Source organism: Zootermopsis nevadensis, unplaced genomic scaffold (assembly GCF_977971745.1).
Source record: "Zootermopsis nevadensis isolate Lab colony 2312 unplaced genomic scaffold, Znev_1.0 Znev_ptg000017l, whole genome shotgun sequence".
NCBI lineage: Eukaryota > Metazoa > Arthropoda > Insecta > Blattodea > Termopsidae > Zootermopsis > Zootermopsis nevadensis.
The window spans coordinates 574,128-599,003 of record NW_028259149.1 but is presented as its reverse complement, the minus strand read 5'-3'; the positions used below and the strand labels follow the sequence as shown (position 1 = coordinate 599,003).

The 24,876-nt window shown below is 39.7% G+C and overlaps 2 protein-coding genes across 5 annotated transcripts in view; one reads left to right on the top strand and one right to left on the bottom strand.

Moving 5' to 3' along the window:
* Positions 1 to 24,876, top strand: part of LOC110830570 (histone deacetylase 8) — a 45,135-nt gene that overhangs the window by 14,895 nt on the left and 5,364 nt on the right. The window contains exons 8-9 of one of the 3 annotated variants that reach the window (XM_022065659.2): positions 2,667 to 2,772; positions 7,713 to 12,038. In XM_022065659.2, the coding sequence (XP_021921351.1) occupies positions 2,667 to 2,772; positions 7,713 to 7,747 (141 nt within the window). In that variant the 3' untranslated portion in view covers positions 7,748 to 12,038. Of the gene's footprint in view, positions 1 to 2,666; positions 2,773 to 6,530; positions 12,039 to 24,876 lie in introns of those variants that run through there. The other 2 variants (XM_022065660.2, XM_022065658.2) reach the window with 2 other exon arrangements.
* The window catches only part of LOC110830571 (lipase 3), a 35,594-nt gene that overhangs the window by 6,985 nt on the left and 3,733 nt on the right, over positions 1 to 24,876 (bottom strand). Inside the window, exons 2-9 of one of the 2 annotated variants that reach the window (XM_022065662.2) lie at positions 23,616 to 23,747; positions 22,917 to 23,112; positions 20,465 to 20,579; positions 18,684 to 18,933; positions 17,727 to 17,885; positions 15,459 to 15,543; positions 13,650 to 13,792; positions 7,571 to 9,192 (exon numbers count right to left, since the gene is read on the bottom strand). In XM_022065662.2, the coding sequence (XP_021921354.2) occupies positions 9,043 to 9,192; positions 13,650 to 13,792; positions 15,459 to 15,543; positions 17,727 to 17,885; positions 18,684 to 18,933; positions 20,465 to 20,579; positions 22,917 to 23,112; positions 23,616 to 23,723 (1,206 nt within the window). In that variant the 5' untranslated portion in view covers positions 23,724 to 23,747 and the 3' untranslated portion in view covers positions 7,571 to 9,042. Of the gene's footprint in view, positions 1 to 7,570; positions 9,193 to 13,649; positions 13,793 to 15,458; positions 15,544 to 17,726; positions 17,886 to 18,683; positions 18,934 to 20,464; positions 20,580 to 22,916; positions 23,113 to 23,615; positions 23,748 to 24,876 lie in introns of those variants that run through there. The other variant, XM_022065663.2, reaches the window with a different exon arrangement.

Sequence of the window (24,876 nt, the reverse complement as noted above, 5' to 3'; positions counted from 1 at the left end):
GCACCGTGCAGTCTGGTAGACGTTCACCAGGTGATGAGTCATCACCCTGATAATGGCGGCAGCAAGGACCTCTGAAACGTCTTGAAACTTCTACCAGATTACATGGCACATCAACCCAGAAGACAGCCATCTTCAGACTCACTGCCACGAAAACCTCATCCTACATACTAGCAATTCATTGCTCATTATGGGTTACTGATGCCCTTGCTTTCCATACGCTGCCCTTCTTCATTACACTGGTCAACACGTAAAATGTTATGAAAATGAAACTTACCGATCTTGATTAATTTTAGGCTGCTGAACACGAAAATCACATTAAAATTTGTCGGTTGGCTCGTGTTTTCGAATTACGGCTGGGGTATCACATTGGTGAGTTACTCTACATTATTGTCACCACCCCGCTCTGCATTATGTGAAAAGCTGTTGCCGCCTCAAATGCATCTTCAACTCTTGCAGTATTCCTCGAATCCGGCCAGGTACCGGGTAATTTGTTCTCAGTTAACGGTTCTCTGTGAGATTCCTACTTCTTGTTCAGCATTTGTGTCGTGTAAGATTAATATGCCCTGTAATTGTGTGAATAGCCTGGATAACGTCTTTTACGTATGTGGAGAAGTCACGTTTGCTTCAAGAAAGTGTACATTAACTAGGCCATAAAAAAGGCTTACGAATTGTACTTTTGGTGTAAAGTAGGCGACCAGGACAAGAACAGGGCTCCACACACATGCTGCACCACCTGCTCATCAAAACTCAACGCGTGGGTGAATCGTAAGGGACGTTCTGTGCCTTTCTCAGTGCCCATGGTATGGAGGGAGCCAACAAATCACATCACAGACTGTTATTTCTTTATGGTGCCTCCTATTCGAAAAGGGATGACAATGAATAAAAAGTGGACAGTGACGTACCCAAATATACCATCTGCAATTCTCCCCGTCCCTCACGGTGAACTACTACCTATTCTTGAACCACCTGAAGATGAAGACGCTGATGATGTTCATGTTGAGCTTGATATACACGAAGAAGTACATCAGCTGTCTACGTTAAGGGATCCACCATTTTGTATAAGCCTCTATCCTTTTGAACCACATAAGATCACAGAAAGCGAGCTTAATGACCTCATCAGGGATCTCGAACTGCCGAAGAATAAGGCAGAGCTTTTGGTCTCGAGGCTAGAACAGTGAAATTTTCTAGATCATTCTGTGAAAGTGACAAAATTTCGTACTCGAAATAAAGACCGTGATAAATTCTATCAAACAGAAGGCGAACTCACTGACTTCTTATGGAAAAACTGGGGTGCAACTTGTCATTGAAGATGCATTTCTTGCACTCACACTCGGATTTCTTTCCGGTAAACTGTGGTGCCGTCAGCGACGAACATGGTGGGTGTTTCCAACAAGACATCTCAGCGATGGAGCAAAGATACAAAAGCAAATGGAGTGCCGCCATGTTAGCTGATTATTGTCGGATGGTGGAAAGGGATGCTTCAGTAGCTAAATATAAGGGAAATGTGAAAAGGCGCCGTGTTTGACAAAAGTATGTTCATAGCTACATTTAACTGCCATATAACTAAATAATACCTTGTATAAGTATAACAAACAATTTTTTTTCAGAAAACAATCTGCCAATTTAAGCACTATTTCCGTGTTTAGCACCCCAAAATCTATACAGTAAACTTACTTTCATGCCCATAACAAGAAATGACCCAAAATTTGTCCAACAGTGTTATTGGCGCTGCTTTTAAAGCTGTGGGCTAGGTATATGTGGTTAAAACCTCAATAGAGGCACAAGGATATTCAGAACACCTCTCCGTCTATTTTCTGGCCAATTCATGCATCAAATTTTGATCCCACACTTCCTGTATTTTCTCAAATAATGTGCTTAATATAAGCTTTGTAAATATTTAATATGATTAATGGAGTAGTGCAGAGATTAAAAGTTTAACTTCGATGGTGGATACGTCATGGGTTTTGCCGACACATAGACTTGTCGGTAGATGTCAGGATTTTGGAGAAACATGCTGGCTCCATCTTCAGGGCTGAACCCCCACTTCAGCACTGAAGATGGAGCCAGCATGTTTCTCTGAAAGACTGGCATCTAGCAACTAGTCTTCACAGCACCAAAATCCATAAGAACATCATCCTTACCGTTTGTCCGTGTTCTTCAGTGTTGTGACATCGTGTGGACTTGTAGGTCGATATCAGAATTTTGTAGAAACCTCCAGAGACATGTTTCTCCAAGATGAAGGTATCAACCTATGACTCCATATGGAATCACAACTCAGAAGAACATTGTCAGTCTTCACAATCATGAGAACCTCAATCTCACGTTACCTTCACTTTCTATGATGGAAGGCGTGGAAGTGACTTATTTGCAAAAGACAAACTAGTTCCCATTGGTAGATTTTTCATAGCGTAGTGTAACATGTGTTCAAGATGACTGTCTTCTATGTTGTAGCACTGTGTAGTCTGGTAGAAGTTTACAAACATTTCAGAGGTTCTTGCTGCCTCATCAGTTGGTAAATTTCTACCAGACTGCGCTACACTACAACCCAGAAGATAGCCATCTTCAGACTCACTGCTATAAGATCCTCAGATTCTACTTTGCATGTGTTTACATCATGAGAAGTTGGTACTCATACTTACCGCTACAGTGCACTGTTTTTTGTGCAGGACTTCATGTGCTACAGCCCTGATTTTGAGCTGGACATCGTTCGTGGCAACCGATCAGATCTTAATACTGCCGAGGACATGAAACACCTCACAGAAACCATATGCAGTGAGTACCATCACACGTGAAGTACAGTAATGTGATGTCGAGGCCTTGGTTCTCAGAAAGAGACACACTGGCATGACAGACTATGTGTGTAGCTTTCAGAAGTAGTTTTGCTGCTGTAAAATACGAGGTGTGATCGAAAGGTTTCCAGACCGCGTATAAAAACCCGTACACTTATCTCAGGTATTAAATTCATCCATCACCCTCGAAGTAGTTCCCCTGGGAGTGAACACAACGATCCCAGCGCCGCTGCCAAGCCTGGAAGCATCCCTGGAAATCTTTCTTTGTCAGCCTGTCAAGCACCATCTGCGATTCTGCCTGAATCTCTTCTATCGTCTCAAATCTCCTTCCCTTTAGCTGAATTTTCATCTTTGGGAAGAGAAAGAAGTCACACGGAGCTTAGAAAGGAAGTTGGGGTCGGTTCTGGCAAGATCTTTGAGCTCCTGACAAACGAGAAGTCGATTCTGCTTCTGGTCCTCAGACAGGATGCGTCGCATGTGGAGTTCTTCCTTTAGAATCAGCTGACAGGTCCCATAGCCTATCCCAACAATGTCGCACAAGTCGTTGATGGTACGACGTCGATCTTCGTAACATTTTCGGGCGTTGTGCTCGAAGATGGTCGTCCAGAACGCTCGTCATCATCGACAGAGGTTCGGCCATTTTTAAAAACGTGAATGCCACACAAAAGTTTGCGGACTCCCCAAATGCTTGCTTTAGCATTTCATAGGTTTCCGTAGCCGTTTTGGCGAGTCTTTGGCAAAATTTGATGCACACGCCATTCCGAAATCGCAGGAGGGTCGGTGTAATGCACTACCAAAACGCCCGTAACTAAGAAACAAATGCTAATTCGATGATGCCGGCTGGCACACTGATTCACTATGAATGTAGGCCGCACCCCCTAGCGGCAGAAGCTCGTACTACACCCGGTTCGCCCTCTATTGACACAGTCTTGAAACTTTCCGATCGCACCTCGTATTATCCGCATTGTGGACTTTGGTTGGGAAATTAGTCTTTTTCACTGGTCTTCTTTGACTTTGTAGTTATTGAGCAGTACAAGAAATTCCCTGTTATGAAACCGAAAGATTTGTCACTATCAGAATGAAAGTCGTCGTCAGACAGTTTCTGTAGCATCCTTCTGATGAAAGAAAGTTATATCATGTCTGACTGAGTGATTCATTGGTTAAAAATGCTGTTTCACTGCAGTGGTTATGAAACATTGGATGTGCTGAACAGATGGTCATGAATGATGAACAGGTAAGGATTTGAAAGATGGGTATCGTAACCTGTTCAAATACACTCTTCCATCATTTTCCTGGAGATAATTCAAGAAACTTTTAACACCACATTTAGAACAGTTTTTGGACCCACTTATCGTATCCAGTGAGTACCAGGGGCTCTTTACCTAGGGATAATGATTCAGATCGGTAAGTTGACCACTCACTTCGTGTGATTCCAAATTAAATACATGGTGCTTTAATTACGTTCCCCATGCACGTCTTCAAAGTGTTCTTAAACATGGGGACTCCTTTACTTTAAACCACAGCAAAGAAGAAAATGTGACATTAAACTCTATCTGTTCTACAAACATAGGTGACGTAGTTCATCACATCTTTAAAATGGGACTAGATTCTGTTTTCAACGTACTTCATGTATTCATACACCAGTGGGAAATTCAAACATTCTGTGCTTAACGTACGTCACTAGATGGTAGAGGAGATGCAATGTAAAAATGTTAAATGTTAAAACCAAATTTTATAATTAGCACGTTACTTAATGTGTTACTTCTGTTACATTATTATCTTGATTCACAAGCAATTATGTTTTAATCTGATATTGAACTAAAATTTACAGTATTCTTATTGTTATATGTGGAAAGTATACCGTAATGAATTTAAGTCATATATGGAATCCTGTTGCCACTCAGTATTTTACTATTTTTGAGATAGACATGAAAATATATGATACATGTGTCAACCAAGGGACCAGGTACTATTGAATATGATGGTCAAATTAGTAGAGGATGGGGTATGGAGAAAATTTCATAATGATGAGCTTAAGTATTTGTATTCCTTACCCAATATTTTCAGGGTGATTAAGTCGAGAAGAATGAGATGGGCGGAGTATGTAGCGTGCATGGATGGGATAAGAAGTGTGCACCGGGTATTGGTCGGGAAGCCTGAGGGAAAGAGACCGCTGGGGAGACCTAGACGTAGATGGGAGGATAATCTCAGGCGGGATCTATGGGAGATAGGAATTGAAGGAGACTGGATTTTGTTGGCCCGGGACAGGATCCGGTGGAGGGCTTTGGTTAATTCGGTGATGAACCTTCGGGTTTGGTAAGCCATCTGGTTGGTTGGGTCCACTATTTGGGAAGCCTGAGGGGAAGAGACCTCTGGGGAGACCTAGACGTAGATGGGAGGATAATGTCAGGTGGGATCTATGGGAGATAGGAGTTGAAGGTGACTGGATTTTGTTGGCCCAGGATAGGGACTGGTGGAGGGCTTTGGTTAATTTGGTGATGAACCTTTGGGTTCCCATAAGCTAGCTAGTTAGTTATTAAAAATTACCTTATGTAGGCTGATGACATCATCACCATTATGAATAATTGAGTCACCATTGTTTAACATCATGACTTTGGCATCCATCTCATTGATATTATGAAATATAGGAAATTTAATAACATCATCATCCCACCTCACTAATTGAAGCATCAGTCCTGTTGGTACTACCAAGCACAGGAACTTGAAAAGTAACTGTTTGGAGTAGTCGTAGCCATAACAAATTTCTTTAAAATCCTTTTAGACATAATCAAATTGTTAGATGCACACAGGCAGATATCACAAGTGAATTCTTATTAGATTATGTTAAGTTGGTGACGCACAGAGAATTGTGGGATTCACCTTCATTCTGTCTCATGAATTCAAGCAACCGTCATGCTGATATTACCAAATGTAGGAAGTCACAAAGTATGAGTTTAGAGAAGTCAGCTGTGGCATAACATATATATCAGAGGTTTAAGTTAGGTTAGGTTAGTGGTGTGCATGCACAGAATACAATATGTAATTGTATCATCATCATTTTACTTTCACTGATACCTGTCATCTACCTGGTAACATCATTGTGAATCAAGCCAACTTGAATTACCGTTTAATACTATAACGTTTATCCCAGTGAGAGTGGTCAGTCATCTGAATCATTTTCATCGTCAGAGGTCTCTTCAGTGCTAATAATATGATGGATGTCTGGGTTTCGGGTTTCTGTAGAAGTTTATTTCCCAGCTGTGTCCTTCGTCAGCCTCTCTGTGTGCCATACAGAATTTTCCTACATGAAATTTGTACCAGCGTCCACATTCTTTAACAGAATTCCACAATAGTAATTGAATTTATTTCATGAGGCAGTGTGTGCGTTTGCTTGGTTGTCATCGAACAAAAAGAACAGACCTGCTCCAATGATTCCACCCGTGTATTTTTCACTGCTTCCATTCCAATCCCATTCTGTCCATTGTTGCTTGTGTGATACCATTTAGCCTGTGACCAGTCCATTTCAGTCAGATTAAACTGGCAGTTGTATTTTGGTAGCCATGAAATCTTGCGCCCATGTTCCACAGTTAATTCATAAATTTTAAACCTATCAAGGAATATTTTTTACATATGTTCAGTATTATTACTGGACTGACTTCCTTCATAATGTGAAAGAAATTAAATATTCCTCGTGCTATTATTTATACAGCAAATTAATCACACTGACATGTACATTTACAGAAACTGATATGTCTTGGTGCTGAATGAAGCAGCTGACAACCCTAACCTATACACCATCAATAATCTGTTCAGAGATGAAACTACTATAATTGAGGTTGTTTCACCTTTTTCTTGAGGATGTGTTGACAGTGGCAAGATTCATTTAGAGCAGGGGTGGCCAACCCAAATGATCTTTCGGGCCACTTTGGAAATGCATCATAACTCCGCGGGCCACATATAAAATTATATATCCCCACAAATAATGTATTTTTTTAATACATTGGTTTTCACTACTTTGGCCATTATAAAATAAATATATTTTGTAAAAGTGTGATGAATCTCGCGGGCCGGAAAAATGTTCAAGGCGGGCCACATGCGGCCCGCGGGCTGGCCACCCCTGATTTAGAGTAACATTTAGAATCCATTATTAAATACTACTAAAAAGGGTATAAAGTTCAAATGTAAATGTATCCGCATTCGTGAAGATTGGTGTAAAATTATTCAACATATGGGAGATATCAGTGGACATACAGGACATTGTAAAGTTACATATGCAGCAAGGTACAATGAAATTATTTTGTTGCGCAGACAGTGTGTAATGTCTTAGGTATAAACTGAGTTTTAAAGTGAAAAGAAATAATATTTACCTTGTGTAGGTATGAATATGGCATTAGTATCCAGACTCTGTCAGTCTGTCGAATATTTACTGAGACACACCTAATTGACATATTTTCTCTTTCACTAACAGTAAAAGGACTAATTATCCACTGCATCTAAAATTGTTTTACTCAGTCTCGTACTGTTTTGCATCTCACATGATCAAACCAGATAACGTTAAATTGGTGGAAGATGTAGCATGCTTGGGGATCAGTGAGAAATACACATTAACGCACAGAATTTCAGTAAGAAAACTGAAGAGATATTACTTGAGAGACCTAGTCATAAATGGGAGGTTTATATTAAAATGGGTATTAAAGGTAGTGAATATTGTAGTTTGGAATGAACTCAGTTGGTTCCTTATCGGATTGCATGTCAGGATCTTGTGAAGATAGGCGTCACCCTTCAAGATTCATAAAAGGGACCATTTATTCTACTTCATTAGAAGGACTTCATATTTGTTATGATAAGTTAGTATTATTACCTTGCAACAAGGTGCTTATATTAGAAACAACGCTAACTCTGTCAATTCTCCATCTGTTACAGAAAACCTTGATAATATTGCAGAAGGACACAAGTAACATGAAAATAACTAAGATCAGAACTGTAGTTGCTGCAATCAGTGACGTGTTCACGTTGACTAATGCTGGGTCATCTTAAAGTTTAGAGTGGAAACTAGTAAACATTAAAATTATCAAATTTTTTATCTTAATGGCATCATAGCCTGTTCTAAATAAATTATTGCCATTCAAGTTAGTGAGAAGTGTACTGTTTAATCATAGCTGTTGATGCTATTATATCAGGTTCATAATTAATCATACTCAAATTCACATGAGCAACTTTGCTTTCATCAATAAGTCTATTTCCAAAATCAAATTTTGTATTATTCATCGCATAAAATAAATTTCAGAAATATAAATAAATGTGAAAATTGTTAACTGCCACCGAAGATTGTTTCAGAGTATAAAATATGGTTGCCAATGTGTTTTAGCCTTCTGTCACTTTATCTTCAACCTTAATATTTGTTTAATATGCATTCCCTTCTAAACATTTGCATTCCATTTCTAAGATTTTGTTTTTTTAGTTCGCTAAAGGACTCACGCCAAATTGAGATAGACTAATATGCAGTTCAATACATTCTAACATTTAAAATTGTACAATGTCAGGACTTCAGAAACTTTACTGTTTACTCGAGATGACTGAAGTCCAAAAATCTCGAGGAAAACCTTTATTCCGCTGAGGTAATAATATCTGAGAAAGCTTCCATATGTTGTCTTCTCCGAGTTCCAAATTATTTTAAGATCATCCATTTCAAGGAATCATTGTAGTCTGTGACTGTTCAAATCATGTTGACATAATTTTGGTTTCTTTTCAACTACTGCAGTGTTTATGACTGACAACTATGTCAGCTGCGTTCTCTGAACGTCGCAGTTTCACGTTTAACTCATTCAAGTGAACGCTTAAGTCAGTGAAGTACAACACTGGAGTGAAAAGCTATTTCATATCATCTAACTGCAGATATTGTTGATTTTCACCCCCAAAAACATTTTTATCTTGTTGAAACACGGAAAATCTGATAAGCGCACACCCACAACTAAGCCAGTGAACATTATTGGACATAATCAAGCCATATCATTTTTGAATCAACCTCTTTTGAAAATAGATTTATCTGCCTTTTATTTGAAGCATATGAAGCATTGAAGTTAATGATTTTCTTTATATGCCGTCCATTACTTGTGTCATGTGTGGAACCATTCTATGAGATGAAGATGACTGTCTTGTGAGTTGTAGTAAAAACGTCCATCTTCATACTCACTGCCGTGAGAACCTCAAATCATCAATTTTGTGAGATCTTCCCTGAGCCATGTCCTCTTTATTAATATTTGCTCATGAGTTCAAGAATGTAGTCGTAAACCAAGGTCCTGACGTCCTTCCCCCACAGGAAGTCTAGGTGGTTGAACTCCCTCAGCGGCACCCGGAAGTAACCAATAGGATTTGGGAGCTGTTTATGTAACAGCAGAACATCCTATGAATAGAAAGACCTCTTTAAGTGAATTAAATTAAATGTAGAGATTTGCTGCAGCCCGCAGACCATTTTGGCTTATCTGTTAACATTTTCCTCAGCCTTGAAAACCAATGAGTGCAATTTATAAACAGTATCAGGTAATTTGAATAAAAATTTTCTTGGATATTATCCGTCGTCTTCTTCTTCTTCTTCTATGGCTCTCCGGTCTGCGTTCGGTCCATGGCCTCCTCAATTCTCCTCTTCCATTCGGTCCTATTGTTAGGTCCATTCTATCCGAGGCTTTGATTGAGGTTTCGAAACATCTTCCTTTTTACGGTGCAAGGTTGTTAGCCTTGCGACCAACCCCCAACCTGGAGGACCAGGGTACCTGTCTTAGTCTGACCTCTCCCCCTCGACCAATCTGGCTAGGGAGGCCCTACCAGTAGCTAAGCTACCGCCAGCATAGCTCTTGGGGTCACTGAGGTACTCAAGCCCCACCACCACGACATGGTGCAGGTACCATTTAGTGGGGATTATCCATCGTCTAGTAAATAAAATATAAGACATAACACGACGTTTCGGAGATGGGGCTCTATCTCCGTCTTCAGGTTCCTACTCAGTTTGGCCCACTAGATAGAGCTAATCCCTATCTCCGGACAAAGTATAAAAGTGAAAGTCTCAGAATACAAGAACATCACCACACCATCCATCCGTGGGACGTAAAAGAATAAAATAGTAGAAACAGACCAGACTACACAGCGCAATAACCCAGAAGACAGAAATCTTCAGTAGAAACAAAATTCGTTAAACACGAAAAAGCCAAATAAAACAAAGACTCACAAAATGTGGGAATAAATACATATGAACATTAATTTGAAACTCGATGCACAACTTGGACTTCTTCAGAGATGACCGGAATCCAAATATGAGATAAATCCAAACTAGGCTGGCTGATAGGATTGGCGAGTAGTGCCATGTGTGCCGCCTCCTTGTATTTCCTGTAGACGGTATTAGGTTCTGTTAGTAACACCCTGGCTCCATCCCAACAGACATGATGATCTTCATACGCATGTTGGGCCAATCTCGATTTCTCCAGCAGGCCCTGTCTGAAGTAATATTTATGTTCCTTTATGCGTACCTCCAGGGGTCTGCTAGTTTCGCTGATATACCATCTACCGCAATCACAAGGGATCCCGTACACACACTGCCTAGTCTGTCTCTCGACTGTTCTGGGTCTCATGGAACTCAATACGTTTTATGTCTTATATTTTATTTACTAGACGATGGATAATATCCAAGAAAATTTTTATTCAAATGACTCATCACCATCGTCAAGAACTTTTAGATTTGAGTATCAGGTAATATGATTTATATGCAATTATTATCATAGGATCTGAACTTCAACAAATATCCATATTTTGCCTGGGTTTTTCTTAAAATTAACTGCATTCATGTAATTAAATTCATTATTTATTAATATCACACATGTTTAATAAATCATACTTAATTCTTACAACTACGTGCATAGTAGGATTGAGGTTTTCACGGCAGTGATTTCAAAGATGGCTGTCTTCCTGGTTGTAGCGCTAACTCGCAAGACAGTCATCTACGTGTATATTAGATTAATATTCTGAATGTGTTTGTAATAAGGTTAAAATGGAAACAAAAACAAGCCACTCTAATGTCGCAGATTTAAAATATCTGGTAATGATGGCAACAAACCAAAATTACATTCCCGAAGACATAAAGAGAAGATTAAATTTGGGGAACGCTGCCGTTCACTTCACAACTTTTCATCTTTCTCAGACTTTAATATATTTGAGCACTGAAGATACTCATCGTCTTCTGGGCTGTGATGCTGTACGGTCTTACGGTTAGTTACCGAAGTTCCTACAGAATTTTCTTAACAACCTACAGGATCACGAGGCTTCACAACCTAAAGATGACAGCCAACTTTAGCTTCCTGTTACCTATCTAATGACATAAAAATTAAAATATCAGAACTATAATTTTACCTGCAGTTTCATATGGGCATGAAATATGGCCTTTTACTTTAAGAGAAGACATGAATTTAGGTGCTGAGGAGAGGGAGGGAGTAAGCGGAGGCTGGAGAAAATTGCATAATGATGAACTTCATAATTTGTACTCCTCACCACGCAACTCAAGCTAGACAGTATAAAAAGGGGGGTTTATACGAGTAAATGCATACAAAGTTTTGGTTACAAAAATGTGAAGGAAAGGAACCACTTGGAAGACATAGGCATAGATGGGAGGATAATATAAAAATTGATCTTGATAGAAATGGGGGTTATAATAATGCTCAGTGATTCAGGGACAGGCTTTCGTCGACCTGGTAATGAACTTTGAGTTCCATAAAATGCAGGGAATTTCTTGATTATATGAGCTGCTGTTAGCAAGAAGGACTCTGCTCTTTGGCATAGGCTCTTCTTGATAGTTTCTAGGACAGCATATGGAGTTTAATGCATAAAGCGATCTGTTTGGTATTTTCAAGCTTTGTTACTGTGTGATGTCACGTTTTCATTTTCGGAATGTTAATTCAGTGATGGTGAGATTGTGTCGCACTGTGTAGACTTTTATGCATGAAGAGATTAAAGTGGCTCACCTTTACCTCCTTGCGTGTGTTGCCCATAGAAGATTAATACACACGTACTTACAAATATTGAGGAATGTTCATTGACCTTTATCATATGGAAGGAGAGGATTTAACACCTATACTATGGGGTTACCAACCAGACATCAATTCTTGTGGTTTAGCGGTATGCTAGTGTGATGTACAGCCGGTTTAACCATGCTAAAGCCATGATGTTCTGACGATTAAGATTAAAGATACATGATACAAGAAATAAGCATTTTCATTATTTCAGACAGCTTATTTTAAGGGAATCCCAGCTTTGTTTGTAAATTTATAAATTAGTAATTCTATGCCATTAAATACCTTAATAGAGTATCTAAACTAATTGTGTGTAGGACTGAAAGAAAAGGATGTCTTAGAGTGACCCAGCGTAAAGTTATAATTATTTCTTATCCTTTTGTCATGCCATGTTGGTTCATGGGGAAGTACAGATAAGACTTTACTAAATCCAGTTGAGTTCTTGACTTCACTGTTTGGTCAGCCGTATCCTAATTATGTTTCAAGAGCTACCTATTGGATAGGAGAATAGGCATTCTCCAGGGCTAATCCTCTGTGGACAATGAATAGAAACTCACTCTGCCCCATCTACTTTATAATAATCTGCGTATGATTTGGCTCCATGTATTTGTTAACCAGTGTCAGAAGTGAGTGACATTTCAGTTTTGTCAACAGACACATGAATGTTTGAGTCACGCCTCGTGCGTATCAAGAATAGAATCGTGAGACCTTGTCCTGCGCCGTTGACGGCCTGACACATTCCCTGCAGATCGACTCTGATACAGGCTTATTCTTTGAAAATCACTGGCCAGAGTGCTGTGTCCACTTCCTTAGCTGGCTACAGAGACAAAGGTTGAAGCAGTGGTGCCAGATTGAACTAATATTATTTTTACTTTGTAGGTTATCGTAGTTTGTGCTCTGCTGTGTATTTTGAAAAATTATACATAGTAATGCATCAGTATTGTAATATTTAAACGTGTAAGTATTGATCATTGGTGTCACTGGAACGTAGTTTAACGAAGGGGTAGGTTCTTTCCCAGATCAGGGACAAATGCAGAATTTGCACTCAGCATGCACAGATTCCTTTTAGTGGAGTACAAGACAGTATAACAGTTTTTATCATATATCATAGTTTTGCCAGTTAAATCATACAAAAGCTACCTTGATTCTACCTGGTTTATTTCGTAGATTTCCATCCTACTAGGCACACATCCGAGTAAATGCGTATGAAGCCAAGTAAAGTTATAAAGCGATGATTTCCTGAGCAGGTTCGTGTAACTAATTCTTATTGCCAGTTCAAATCTTGCCGTGTTAAAGCATCATAACCGAGTTTATTCTGGTTTTCCTGTCTATCCAGGAGAATGTGGAGATGGTATTTTGAATATGCCGTGACAAGTCCTTCAACCAGTTTTTGTTGTATTTCTATTCCATTCTGTGCAGTGCAAACAGGGTAATTAAAGAACCTAAAATTCGCGTGAAACAGCAACTGGAGGAAAACAAAGAATAGGGTGCTCTGTCTATCTAACTAAGCGGATGGCTTAGGAAACCCGAAGGTTCATCCCCGAATTAACCAAAGCCCTCCACCGGACCCTGTCCTGGGCCAACAAAATCCAGTCTCCTTCAACTCCTATCTCCCATAGATCACTCCTGAGATTATCCTCCCATCTACGTCTAGGTCTCCCCAGCGGCCTCCTCCCCTCAGGCTTCCTGACCAATACCCGGTGTACACCTCTTGTCCCATCCATGTGTGCTACATGCCTCGCCCATCTCATTTCTTTAAGAGGGTGTTTACATTTTGAAAGTAGTTTGCAACTCTCGGTTTACTTACTGTATGAGATGCGAGTGAGTCGTGGTCACTGTAGTGCAGAGAGATCGGTGCCTTCAAGTTGTCCAGTTTGTAGGCCGGGGGCTTCACATCTCCATAAAGACGGCTGTTCCCATCAGGCCCATAGTCGAATTGACAGAATCTCCCTGCGGAGCACATGGCCACGGAAGACGAGTAATTTACACTTCATCGTAATGTGGATAATACAATAATTGAAGATCACTATCTTCTGGGTTGTTGCGCAGTGTAGTCTGGTAGAACACAACCCAGAAGGCAGCCATCTTCGGACTCACTGCCATGAAAATGTCAAATCTTACAATACACCCAAATTTATTTTGACTTTATAGTATAAAGTTGGTGTTAAAGCAATTTGCTATGGTTCTTGGTAATTATTATTGTGGATCTAGTATTTGTAATGAAAATAAATACTGAATGTTGGTAACATACATGGAAGTAAATATTAATTAAACATCAAAAATTAATTTTTAAAACTTTGCATACATTAGGTAGGATTTGAAGTTGTTGTCGTGGTGATTGTGAAGATGGAACATTTCAGAGGTACTTACTGCTTCTAACATCAAGACGATAGAGTTGCGTCATATTGTGAAAATATATATTTAATTAATTAATCTTGTCCGTCTAATCACAATTTAAAATTTAGAATTAAGATAATTAAAATACCATGTGATGCTCCTTATCGAAACATTCCATTTACATTTGGAACATCACTTTCTCACTACATGTTTCAGTTCTTAGATGAACCATCTTCAGGTGTGTAAAAATTAAAATTATATAAACTTAAAACTTAATCATAATTTCTTATATGCAACTTTTTTGTAGTTGTTTATCACTTATTAGTGATGTTCACTTCCAGATTCCATTTTAATATATTTGAAGTTGTTCTATATATGTGCGTCGTGTTCAAATAAACTTTTAGGTTGGTGAATATTTTTGTTGATGTTTTTTATATCAGTCTGTAATGTAAATAATTCAAAGAATAAATAAATATTAATGAATGAATAAGAATAAAGAGAATAGAAAACAAAATAATAATTTGAAAAGTAAATATGAACATACCAGAGATGAGAGGTGTAGTTGAGTTCCGACTGTCTGGAAGTACTATCGTATTTGAACTGAACTGTGTTCACTATTGATCGTGGTTGTTTGTAGGGGGGGTAAGTGAAAGGGAGTTGTTGGGGGTGGGGGTTAAGCATTTGAAGGGAATTAAAGATAGGGTTATTAAGGTAATAATATTTACCTTAATAACCCTATCTTTAATGGCAGTACAGCCCAGAAGACAGCCATCTTCATGTGTACATTAAATTAAATAGGACTTGATGTATCTGAATTGTTGCAAAGTAGAGATTTTTATTTTCATTTAATTGAATAAATTACAGATGCCTAAAAATAATGTGGTTAGGAAAATGTTTGCGCCTGAGAAGGATGAAGTAAGTTGGCAATATGGAATATTATGTGAGGGTAAACTAGTATTGTTTGTATAGGAAGTTCAGGATACAGTAGACCGGACATGTGGTTACGATGGCGAAGAAACCTCTTGGTTTAGGGGTTAGGGAACATTAAGGCAGATCGTAGCAAAATATTTTTTGGATGGAACTGTCTCAGAATTATGGCAGACAGTGGATTTTGGTATTAGTGGCATTGAATCTTTGCGATCTACTAACAGAGATACTGTTAAAATGTTAGGTTTAACTGACTCAGTTTATGGTCCACAGGCAGACCATGAAAGATAACCTCTTTGATTCCATAACAGCTGAGTTTTAGTCGTCGTTTTAAAAATTAAGATCCACTTACCAGATTTTACCAGTTGTGCAAAGTGAAGAAATGTTTTGGTGGAAGTTCCTGCAGGAGTGTGTCCTAGGATGGTTGGTATATCAGACTGCAACAGAAAATTTTGTTACCTTAAGTAGTTCTGCTTATGAAGGAGTTTCAGGGATGGTATTTGGGTTAATCTTATGTGATTTAGCAGGATTTGAAGTGCCAAGAATCTTTGTCAGTGCATGCACCAATTGTTAATGACCTTTGGCCCACTCTAGTTTTCACAACCAGCCAGTAGCTACTGTTATTAACATTATCAGTAGCAAGGTCACCACAAATTTTAAATGTTTGTAGTTTTAGAATTCAGTGCATAACGAAGGACGTAGAAGTTTTATGAGCTAACTGCAAAATTTTAAATTCCCTGAATGCATATTTCATTATAAAATGAAAATGGTGTGCCATTCACAAAAATACATACAAAATTGTTAAACCTTAACCAAAAAGTGAAAATATTTTTACATGAAACATTTCTTATGTCTAGTTCTGTAAAAAAATTACACAAAAAATCATGAATGCAACTCAAGATGAAATTATTCAAAAGTGTAAAGTTAGGTTAGGTTACAATAAATGTTGACAACTCACGTTGTTGCCATTCCGGAACAACTTACGAGCACTGCTTCGTTATTCAAATAAATCTTTGCAGAGAGTCTGTCCTTATTTGATTCTACACATTAAAGGATTTTTATGTGCCGGAAGTGATGATGACCCTACCAGTGAACACGTTAAAACCTTATTGTGTATTCTGTAAAATGTTGAGGATGAAGGTTAAGTAGATTTCCCATTTGAGTTGAATTTGTTTGTCATATCCTTTTGTTATCGAGGTGACTAATATCATTATGTAACTATCCTTTAAGAGGTGACTCGTAATCCAGCGAGAAATTGGCGTTGTCATGCCGTATGCACGAGCTAGCCCTGGAAGACGCAGCTTACTGGATGAGGATGATGTGTTAGACTACACAATACTATTTTTTATTCCCTTTTCACTCCTACGAGAAGCATCCGGCTATCTTTTTGGAGGTTGCTATCTTTTTGGAGGTTACTGTATCTCTTTAGATATTTGGTAGGACCCCCTGAACGAGTGATCAGCCCTTCGCAAGGCCTCTGCCTGTACACAAGACAGCACGAGACAGAAAGACGCAGACAAATATCAATGCCTTGAGCGGAATTGGAACCCACGGCCCCAGTGTCCAGGCGTCCATTGTGACCGGAACACAAGACGAGACAATTTTCGGAACAGGTGGATTGGGTGTGGAGGTCCGTCGCCCGGCGTCCACGTTTTCCCGATCTGCTCCCCCCCCCCCCCCCTAAATATATATATCATAATTTTTTTTCGTTTTTGGTGATGCATGAAGGATAGGTTTGTGCTGTGGATGTACCAGGTCGTTACGATGTACTTAATTTCCATTGAGGTTAGGTTTGCTGGAGGCATCGTACATGAACATGTAGTTTACTTCAGGGGCTCAATTTGACGTCGGTGTGAGGTTTATGTTCAGATTAGGGAATGAAACTCAGAACATTTGTTTGTACATTCACTACACAGACAAGTCCCCACCATACGAACAGACCAAGTGCTCAAAATTACGTACTCTGAAGTGACGATCGAAAAATGCTACAACAGGCAAAATTGGCTTCTTCTTCTTCTTTTTTCGTTCTAAACAAGGAAGTCAGTTCGCATGTGTTAAAACGAATTGTTCCCATTTTACAAAAATCGACAACCACAATAATAAAATCAACATAAAAATACCTTAACTCGGAAACGGTGGTGCATCTGAAAACTTTTTGTTTTCATTTTCTTTTTCCAGATTATATCCTCACCAACCTCTTTAATAATTGTACCCGAACGTTTAATCAACCTGTATGACTTCTATACAGGATGGAGAAACATGTTTTGCTAATGAAAGCCTGAAGATTCATTGCTGTGGTTGTCCGAAGTAGCTAAATTTCGCAATCCTTTTTACTTTTATTTCATAGTTTACTTTTACCGACACGCATCAGTGTGGCGCTACCTATCGTCGTAGGCATACGGTACTGTGGCTCCACACACAGTTTCAATCTGCAGTTACGTATATTAGATCACTCACTTTCTTTAGTTTACGGAACCAGACACGTGCCAAAGGTTAGACGCATTTTTGCAACGTCATTTCAAATACGCCTAGGATTTATCAGCTCTTGTATTGGGTTATATTCAAAGACGGAAATTATGTGGGTTCCATGCTTTACCCTCACTGCTGTGTTAATGCTTACTGCGTTGATCTGGCTGCTGCCAAGGCCACCTAAAACGAGGAGGATGTTTCCACAGACGGCTTTAGCGAAGGATTTGTCCCTGCATGCACGGCGGCCGATCTCGACAAAAGGGTCCGAATTTGACAGGACGTTCATCACTCCGAGATTCCTTATGGTTCTCTGTATGGCACAGATAACATCACTTGATAGATCACAGATGTTCAGTAGAATCCCTCTGGTGGCAATTACTGCTGATTTTTTTCTAGCCCAGTAACATAACCCCAAAAAACCAGTACATGCATCATATTCAGGCACTAAAACCAAATTTATTTCTCATAAAATTCTGAACTTTGGGGTCTGAATGGAACTGGTGCCTTCTGTAGAAACTCAGAAATAAGACAATTTCTCAAACATGGACTCCTTATCATCTAAAAGAGTTGCAATTACGACTTTGCCAACAGGTATTTGAGCCTTTCATGTTTTCCGACAGGGGCTTCAGATGTTTCAACTCATGAGCTTATTCATTTGGTGACTTTTTATCATCTGACACTCATCAGAAGCCATTACATTCGATCTTAGTATCCATTAATCACTCTCAGCTGGGTTTCTGTTGAACCTAACTGCTAATTCATCATAAAAATATTAAATTGTATAAAAATTTGGCCAACTGTATAGTACCTTCAAAGAGAAAAACCCATAACAAAACCCACATGGACTGTCCTGGAAGAGAATTCAACCTTGTCCAACGAGAAAGCACCCGAACTATGGCTCAACCTTGTTGTCCCAGTAATTGTCTGTTACTCAGGACAAGACCTTTGACATTTTCAGTGTCCACGGACGTTGTGGGGGCAAAATACTGACCTTCCGCGTAGTTCCCCATTCTCAAGGTCAAATCTTTTTCTCCTGATTAACAACTAACAGGCAGGAATTACACTCATTACTTAGTTATTAATAACTGTTAGTGCACCGATGACCTACGTAGAACGCCTCGAGCCCTCTCGTCAGGATGAATGCCCTCAACGGGTTCGTCATGTGCGATGAGAACGCTACGGGGGCGAGACTGAACATCGCCCGGATCTTTCCGTTGTACTGAGGTCGTTCCGACAGAAAAGCGTAGAACATTGTCGTTCCCATTGAATGGCCGACGTAGAACAGCCGCTGTTCACCCGTCGTATTGACGATGTAGTCCACAACCGCGGGCAAGTCATACACTCCCATTTCGTGCCAACTGCAACTCACACAGAGACAATAGTAATCGATTCATATCGAAGATCGATACATCGTTTCATGATGTCCGAGGTATCGAAAAACTTGAGGAGTAGCAAGGTTACTCCGAATATTATAAGACAGATACAATAGAGATGAGTGGTAACTTCAACTCACACAGAGACAATAGTAATCGATTCATATCGAAGATCGATACATCGTTTCATGATGTCCGAGGTATCGAAAAACTTGAGGAGTAGAAAGGTGGTCGTCAATGAAAGGTTACTCCGAATATTATAAGACAGATACAATAGAGATGAGTGGTAACTTCAACTCACACAGAGACAATAGTAATCGATTCATATCGAAGATCAATACATCGTTTCATGATGTCCGAGGTATCGGAAAACTTGAGGAGTAGCAAGGTTACTCCGAATATTATAAGACAGATACAATAGAGATGAGTGGTAACTTCAGCCTCCGGCCGATTTACTCCGCAGAAGGAGCCACTTGTATCAATTGGATCTCCTTAGGAAATAATCCCACTGCTTATTCAATAGGATAGGAAGGCCCCGACAGATAATTAGACGAACAAGAAATCCCTGTCGGATATCGAACCCCGGTGTTCTTGCAAGATGCCTCAGTTGTCCCTGATGCCCTATTGGTATTATCAGCGAAGGTAAAAGAGTTATTTTATGCTGGACAGCAGTGGCGGCTCGTCTATAAGAGCTGCAGAGCTCCAACACCCCTTATAATTTTTCAAAAATTAAAAAAATTAATTTTTGTTTTTATAATTTGTAACACTTTGTTTCCTCTGTATCATTATTTTAATATTGCCCCTTACGTTGTCATTATCCACTAATCGACTGAACTGATAATAAGTCCACGGGCGAGGAGGAATGGGATGGAGGACGGGGCTATCATCCGGTTGCAAGGATTTCAGTGCGGTTAGCCGTTGAAATTTAGTGAGCGCGGCGGGCGGTAGAGTGAGGGGCAGTTCAATGGTACAGCGCGTATCGGAGCTGCAGTCCCCGCAAATTACTTTTTATAAATTGTCTTTGAGTAAGAAATAATGTAAAAATTCATGGCCGCCTTCTTCTGGACTTACAAATAGTTACAACATCCTCGATCACGTATGGCTTTTCTCCTGATGTAAATTTACTTTTTAGTTATTTATATTGTTATGTGTTGAAATAATATTCTGGTTTTTCCCCTAACACAGCACTATCGCTGCTCAGACTCACGAGCCGCCACTGCCGGTTAGGTAGTTTCAGACAAGAGACAAGACATCTTGGAACTGACAACATGAGATGAAAGAGATATTTAAATGGATGTTGTAGACCGAGTGTCTATGTTATCGTAAACGTTGGTTTAACTTAACAAACTCGGGATAAACTCTAGTGGCTTGCTCAGTTAACCCAGCTGTTCGTTAACTCATATTTAAATGGTTGACTTAATTCTCTAACGATTTCTCTGTATGACGTAGCAGACGTTTGTTTATTTCTATTTATATTTATTTTCTGACAAGTTTTACCCTTCGTGGATCTGCTTACCTGAAGTCCCAAAATTGCTCTGTTCCAGTAGTTAACTTCACGTGTCTTCTAGAGTAAGTGTTGCCCCTTGCGTTTCCCAACCAGACGTCATAACCCGCGTCTGCCAGCACATAACCTAGAACCAGTGTCAGTTTTAGTCGTCATGACCCCGCTCTTGCCAACAAGTAACCCAGCACCAGTGTAAATTTTACACGTCATGACCTGCTCTTGCCATCAAGTAACCTAGAACAAGTGTGCATTTTACACGTCATGACCTGCTCTTGCCATCAAGTAACCTAGAACAAGTGTCCATTTTACACGTCATGACCTGCTCTTGCCAACAAGTAACCTAGAACAAGTGTCCATTTTACACGTCATGACCTGCTCTTGCCAACAAGTAACCCATTGGTGCCTTTTCTTTCTGGTGAGGAACCTAACCTAAAACAATTTTTTAAACAAACGCGCCAAATTCGAGTGCGACAGTTAACTAATCGTTACATCGAGAAATCGTTAGTAATTTTAATTATCAGTTATTTATAGATTTCAAAAAAGCCTATGACTCTGTGAAGAGAGAAGTGCTATATAATATTCTTATTGAATTTGGTATACCAAAGAAGCTAGTGGGTCTAATAAAAATGTGCTTAAATGAAACCTGTAGCAAAATTCGAGTAGGTAAATATGTATCTGAGACATTCCTCATCAAGAACGGTCTAAAACAAGGAGATGCTTTGTCTCCCTTGCTCTTTAACTTTGCGCTAGAATACGCCATCAGGAAGGTCCAAGGCAGGCAGGAGGGTTTGCAATTGAATGGGACACATCAGCTATTGGCATTTGCTGATGATGTTAATTTATTGGGGGACGATATAAATACAATAAAGAGGAACGCAGAAGTTTTACTAGAGGCTGGTAGACAGGTGGGGCTGGAAGTAAATTCAGAAAAAACTAAGTACATGTTAGTATCTCGTCATCAGAAGACAGGCGGGCAAAATTATCTTAGGGTGGCTAATAAATCCTTTGAAAGGGTTACAAAGTTCAAATATTTGGGAACAACAATAACAAATCAAAATGATACTTGTGAGGAAGTTAGGAGGAGACTAAATTCCGGAAATGCTTGCTACTTCTCAGTCCAAAATATTTTGTCTTCCCGTCTGATTTCTAAGAACCTGAAAATTAAAGTATACAAAACAATAATCTTGCCTGTTGTTTTGTATGGGTGCGAAACATGGTCTCTCACTCAGAGGGAGGAACACAGATTGCAGGTGTTTGAGAATCGGGTGTTGAGGAGGATATTTGGGCCTAAGAGGGAAGACGATGGGGCGTGGAGAAAACTGCACAATGATGAGCTTAAAAATCTGTACTCCTCCCCCAGTATTGTGAGGGTGATTAAGTCGAGAAGAGTGAGATGGGCGGGACATGTAGCGCGCATGGATGGGACAAGAGGTTTGCACCGGGTACTGGTTGGGAAACCTGAAGGGAAGAGACCGCTGGGGAGACCTAGACGTAGATGGGAGGATAATCTCAGGCGGGATCTATGGGAGATAGGAGTTGAAGGAAACTGGATTTTGTTGGCCCAGGACAGGGTCCGGTGGAGGGCTTTGGTTAATTCGGTGATGAACCTTCGGGTTCGGTAAGCCATCTAGTTAGTTAGTTAGTTAGTTAGTTAGCAAATGTAAATTTTTCTTTCAAAATTTTATGACAACATATTCAAGAATATAAATATGGGTTCTATTAAATATGAATAATAGGGGGGGGGGGGTAGCTCCTTTAAAGGGATTTGAATATTTATTTGCCTTTCTGGTTAAATAAATGTTCGTCACATTATTTAGACACTTGCCTCTAAATGGAGGTATAGTCCTACCGAAAAATGCTCGCTTTCACACTACCTCTTCAACCGGACCACTTCTTCATGGGCGACATACCTTGACGTCAGGGCTGAAACTTCTTCGTATTTTGAGTTATAGCAAAGTTTTACTAAGACACGTGCCCATCAGAATCTAATATTCTTGCACATATAAGAGTATATATTATGTCGATGTGCATAGACTATGATATTTGGGTTAATATTTTGGATGGCTTATGGGAGAAACCACCACTGACGTTACTTGTAACTTCATGTCCTGTTTATACGTAAATAACTGTCCCAATATAAATTAATGAAATAAATACCTCAGCCAGTTACATAAATTTCATATGCAATTTCTGTCTGTTTTAAGGAAAATAATTGCCATCACATATTTCCAGTTCTGATAATGTAAATGAGTGTGCATAAGCCAAAATGCAGTTGCACTTAATACATCGTAAGACAAACATGACTTGTTTTGACTTTTGACGAAAACATCGAAATCTTCACCTTTGGAAAAAAAACTTTAATCAAACACAATGACCAGATTTTCCAGAAGTACGATTTCAACCCCAGCATCCTACACAAAATGGCAGTAAAAAGTGTCGAAATCACGACAGATCGTCCGCATACCGAGAGCTTTGTCTGGGCCGAGGATTACCCAGTCCGCCGAGCTGCTCAGAACGCCGTGCTGTACAATGACGGCGCCACTGTACACCGTCGCGTTATGGCGGCCATGAGGGATGCGATGGAGAGTGAGGAAGTAGCCGTCTGAGGTCAGCACTGTGTGACTCTCCACAGGATAGCCGTACTTGCTTACCAGCTGTGGCTAAAACACGCGGATCGACAGAGAAATGAGTGCGACTGTGGGCTAGGACACATTTTGGCTAGAGCATTCGTACTAACAGGACACTGAGACGACCTAGTATATCGAACAGTTCTGATGTGGAAGTGTAACCCATCATCCCCTTTGGAATTTAAGGCATTGACCCTTTAACTGCATGGTAATTATGTACCCAATTTCCTTCAAAAATCAAACTCTCTCTTTTATATTTATGGATTTCGAATTACTCTGACTGTAAATAGCAATTATTAAAGAGCGTTAACCAACTGATCTATGTAATGGTGAAGTGTTGTGCTTTATTTGAGGTAAAGAACTGAATCTTTAAATATTATTTTTACGAGGTATGGCTTTGTTGTTTTAAGAACATCAGAATGTTGCCTGAACATCGTTTGTTGAAATTTCTTTGTTGTAAGCAGTTTCGCTGCGAGGTTGTGTCTAGCATTGGCACGTGCTTACTTTCCTCTCCATTATCGAAGTTTCGTACTCACCGTTGACAGGTGTGCGTCAGGGTTATAATCCACCGTCTGATTCTGCACAGACGCGAGGTGCAAAGTTAGAAGTAATACGATAGATGGAAGCACTGGCAGGCCAGCCATGACACAGTTACAGTAGCTTGCTTCCTGTGGACAGTTAATTAAAGGAGCAAGTCACCATTTTTTCCTTTTTACGTGGTGAAGTGGCTCCCACGACATCCATTCTTCTGTCTCCCAGAAAGTTGAAATATTTGGGAGAATGACATTTAACGAAATGCAAGTAGACAAAATGTATTCTTTACTTTTTTAATTGTAATTTTATCTTATGTCGACTTTGGTGTTGGACAATAGAACGAAAACAAAGAAACACTTTACAAATTCTGTGAAGTCCTTGTTTTGTCACTATTGTTGTGTGGACCAAAATAATAAATAAATAATAAAAAAGAGGAATTCAGAAGTAGCTTAAATACACTTTTTGAGAGCAGGAGAAGAAGTCGAGAATGATCGATATTGATACGAAGAGGACAGTTACGAGTTCCGAGTCGAACATCGTGGTCGAGTGGTTAACTTTCTTGCTTCGTATTCGGGAGGACAATCTCTTGGTATCAGTAAATGAATTAAATATAAAAAATCTTAGTTATGGTTACAGTCGTATAACGTCCAAACCTAATCTCATAAATATCCGTCTCTGTGCATGTGTGACATAAAACTGTTTAACCTGTACATTTCGGACATGCCACACACAGTACCGACAAAATTCAGATATTCGGACGACCTGGCACTGGCAACCCAACACAAGCTTTTGGAAAATACTGAGACAATCCTCCCAAGAAGTGGTGATTGACTCCTAGCCCTTCCAAAACAGAAACCACATGTTTTCACCTTAATAATAGGATGGGCAACATTACATTGAGGACTATAACAGGCTGTCTCACCCACTGGCTAACTATACTGAGCAGAATTCTACCACCAGCAATACGTAGACAAGAAACCTTGTTACGTGAGAAAATCCTAACCTCCCAGCTCATGACAGCTGTCATCTTAATCTCGAAATTACCAACGGGACAAGACCTTCCTCGACAAACATGGAAAACCTTCAACAGGATCCTCACCAGCCACAGCGCATGCGCAGATGCCCTTAATAAGTGGGGAAAAATTCAAACAGCCAACTGTGACTGTGGTGCGAGTCAACAGACCATCAAACATATTGTACAGGGTTGCCACCTGAGGGCCTCTCCACCAGCAGTTGAATGGACTGCCAATCTTAACCTAAAAT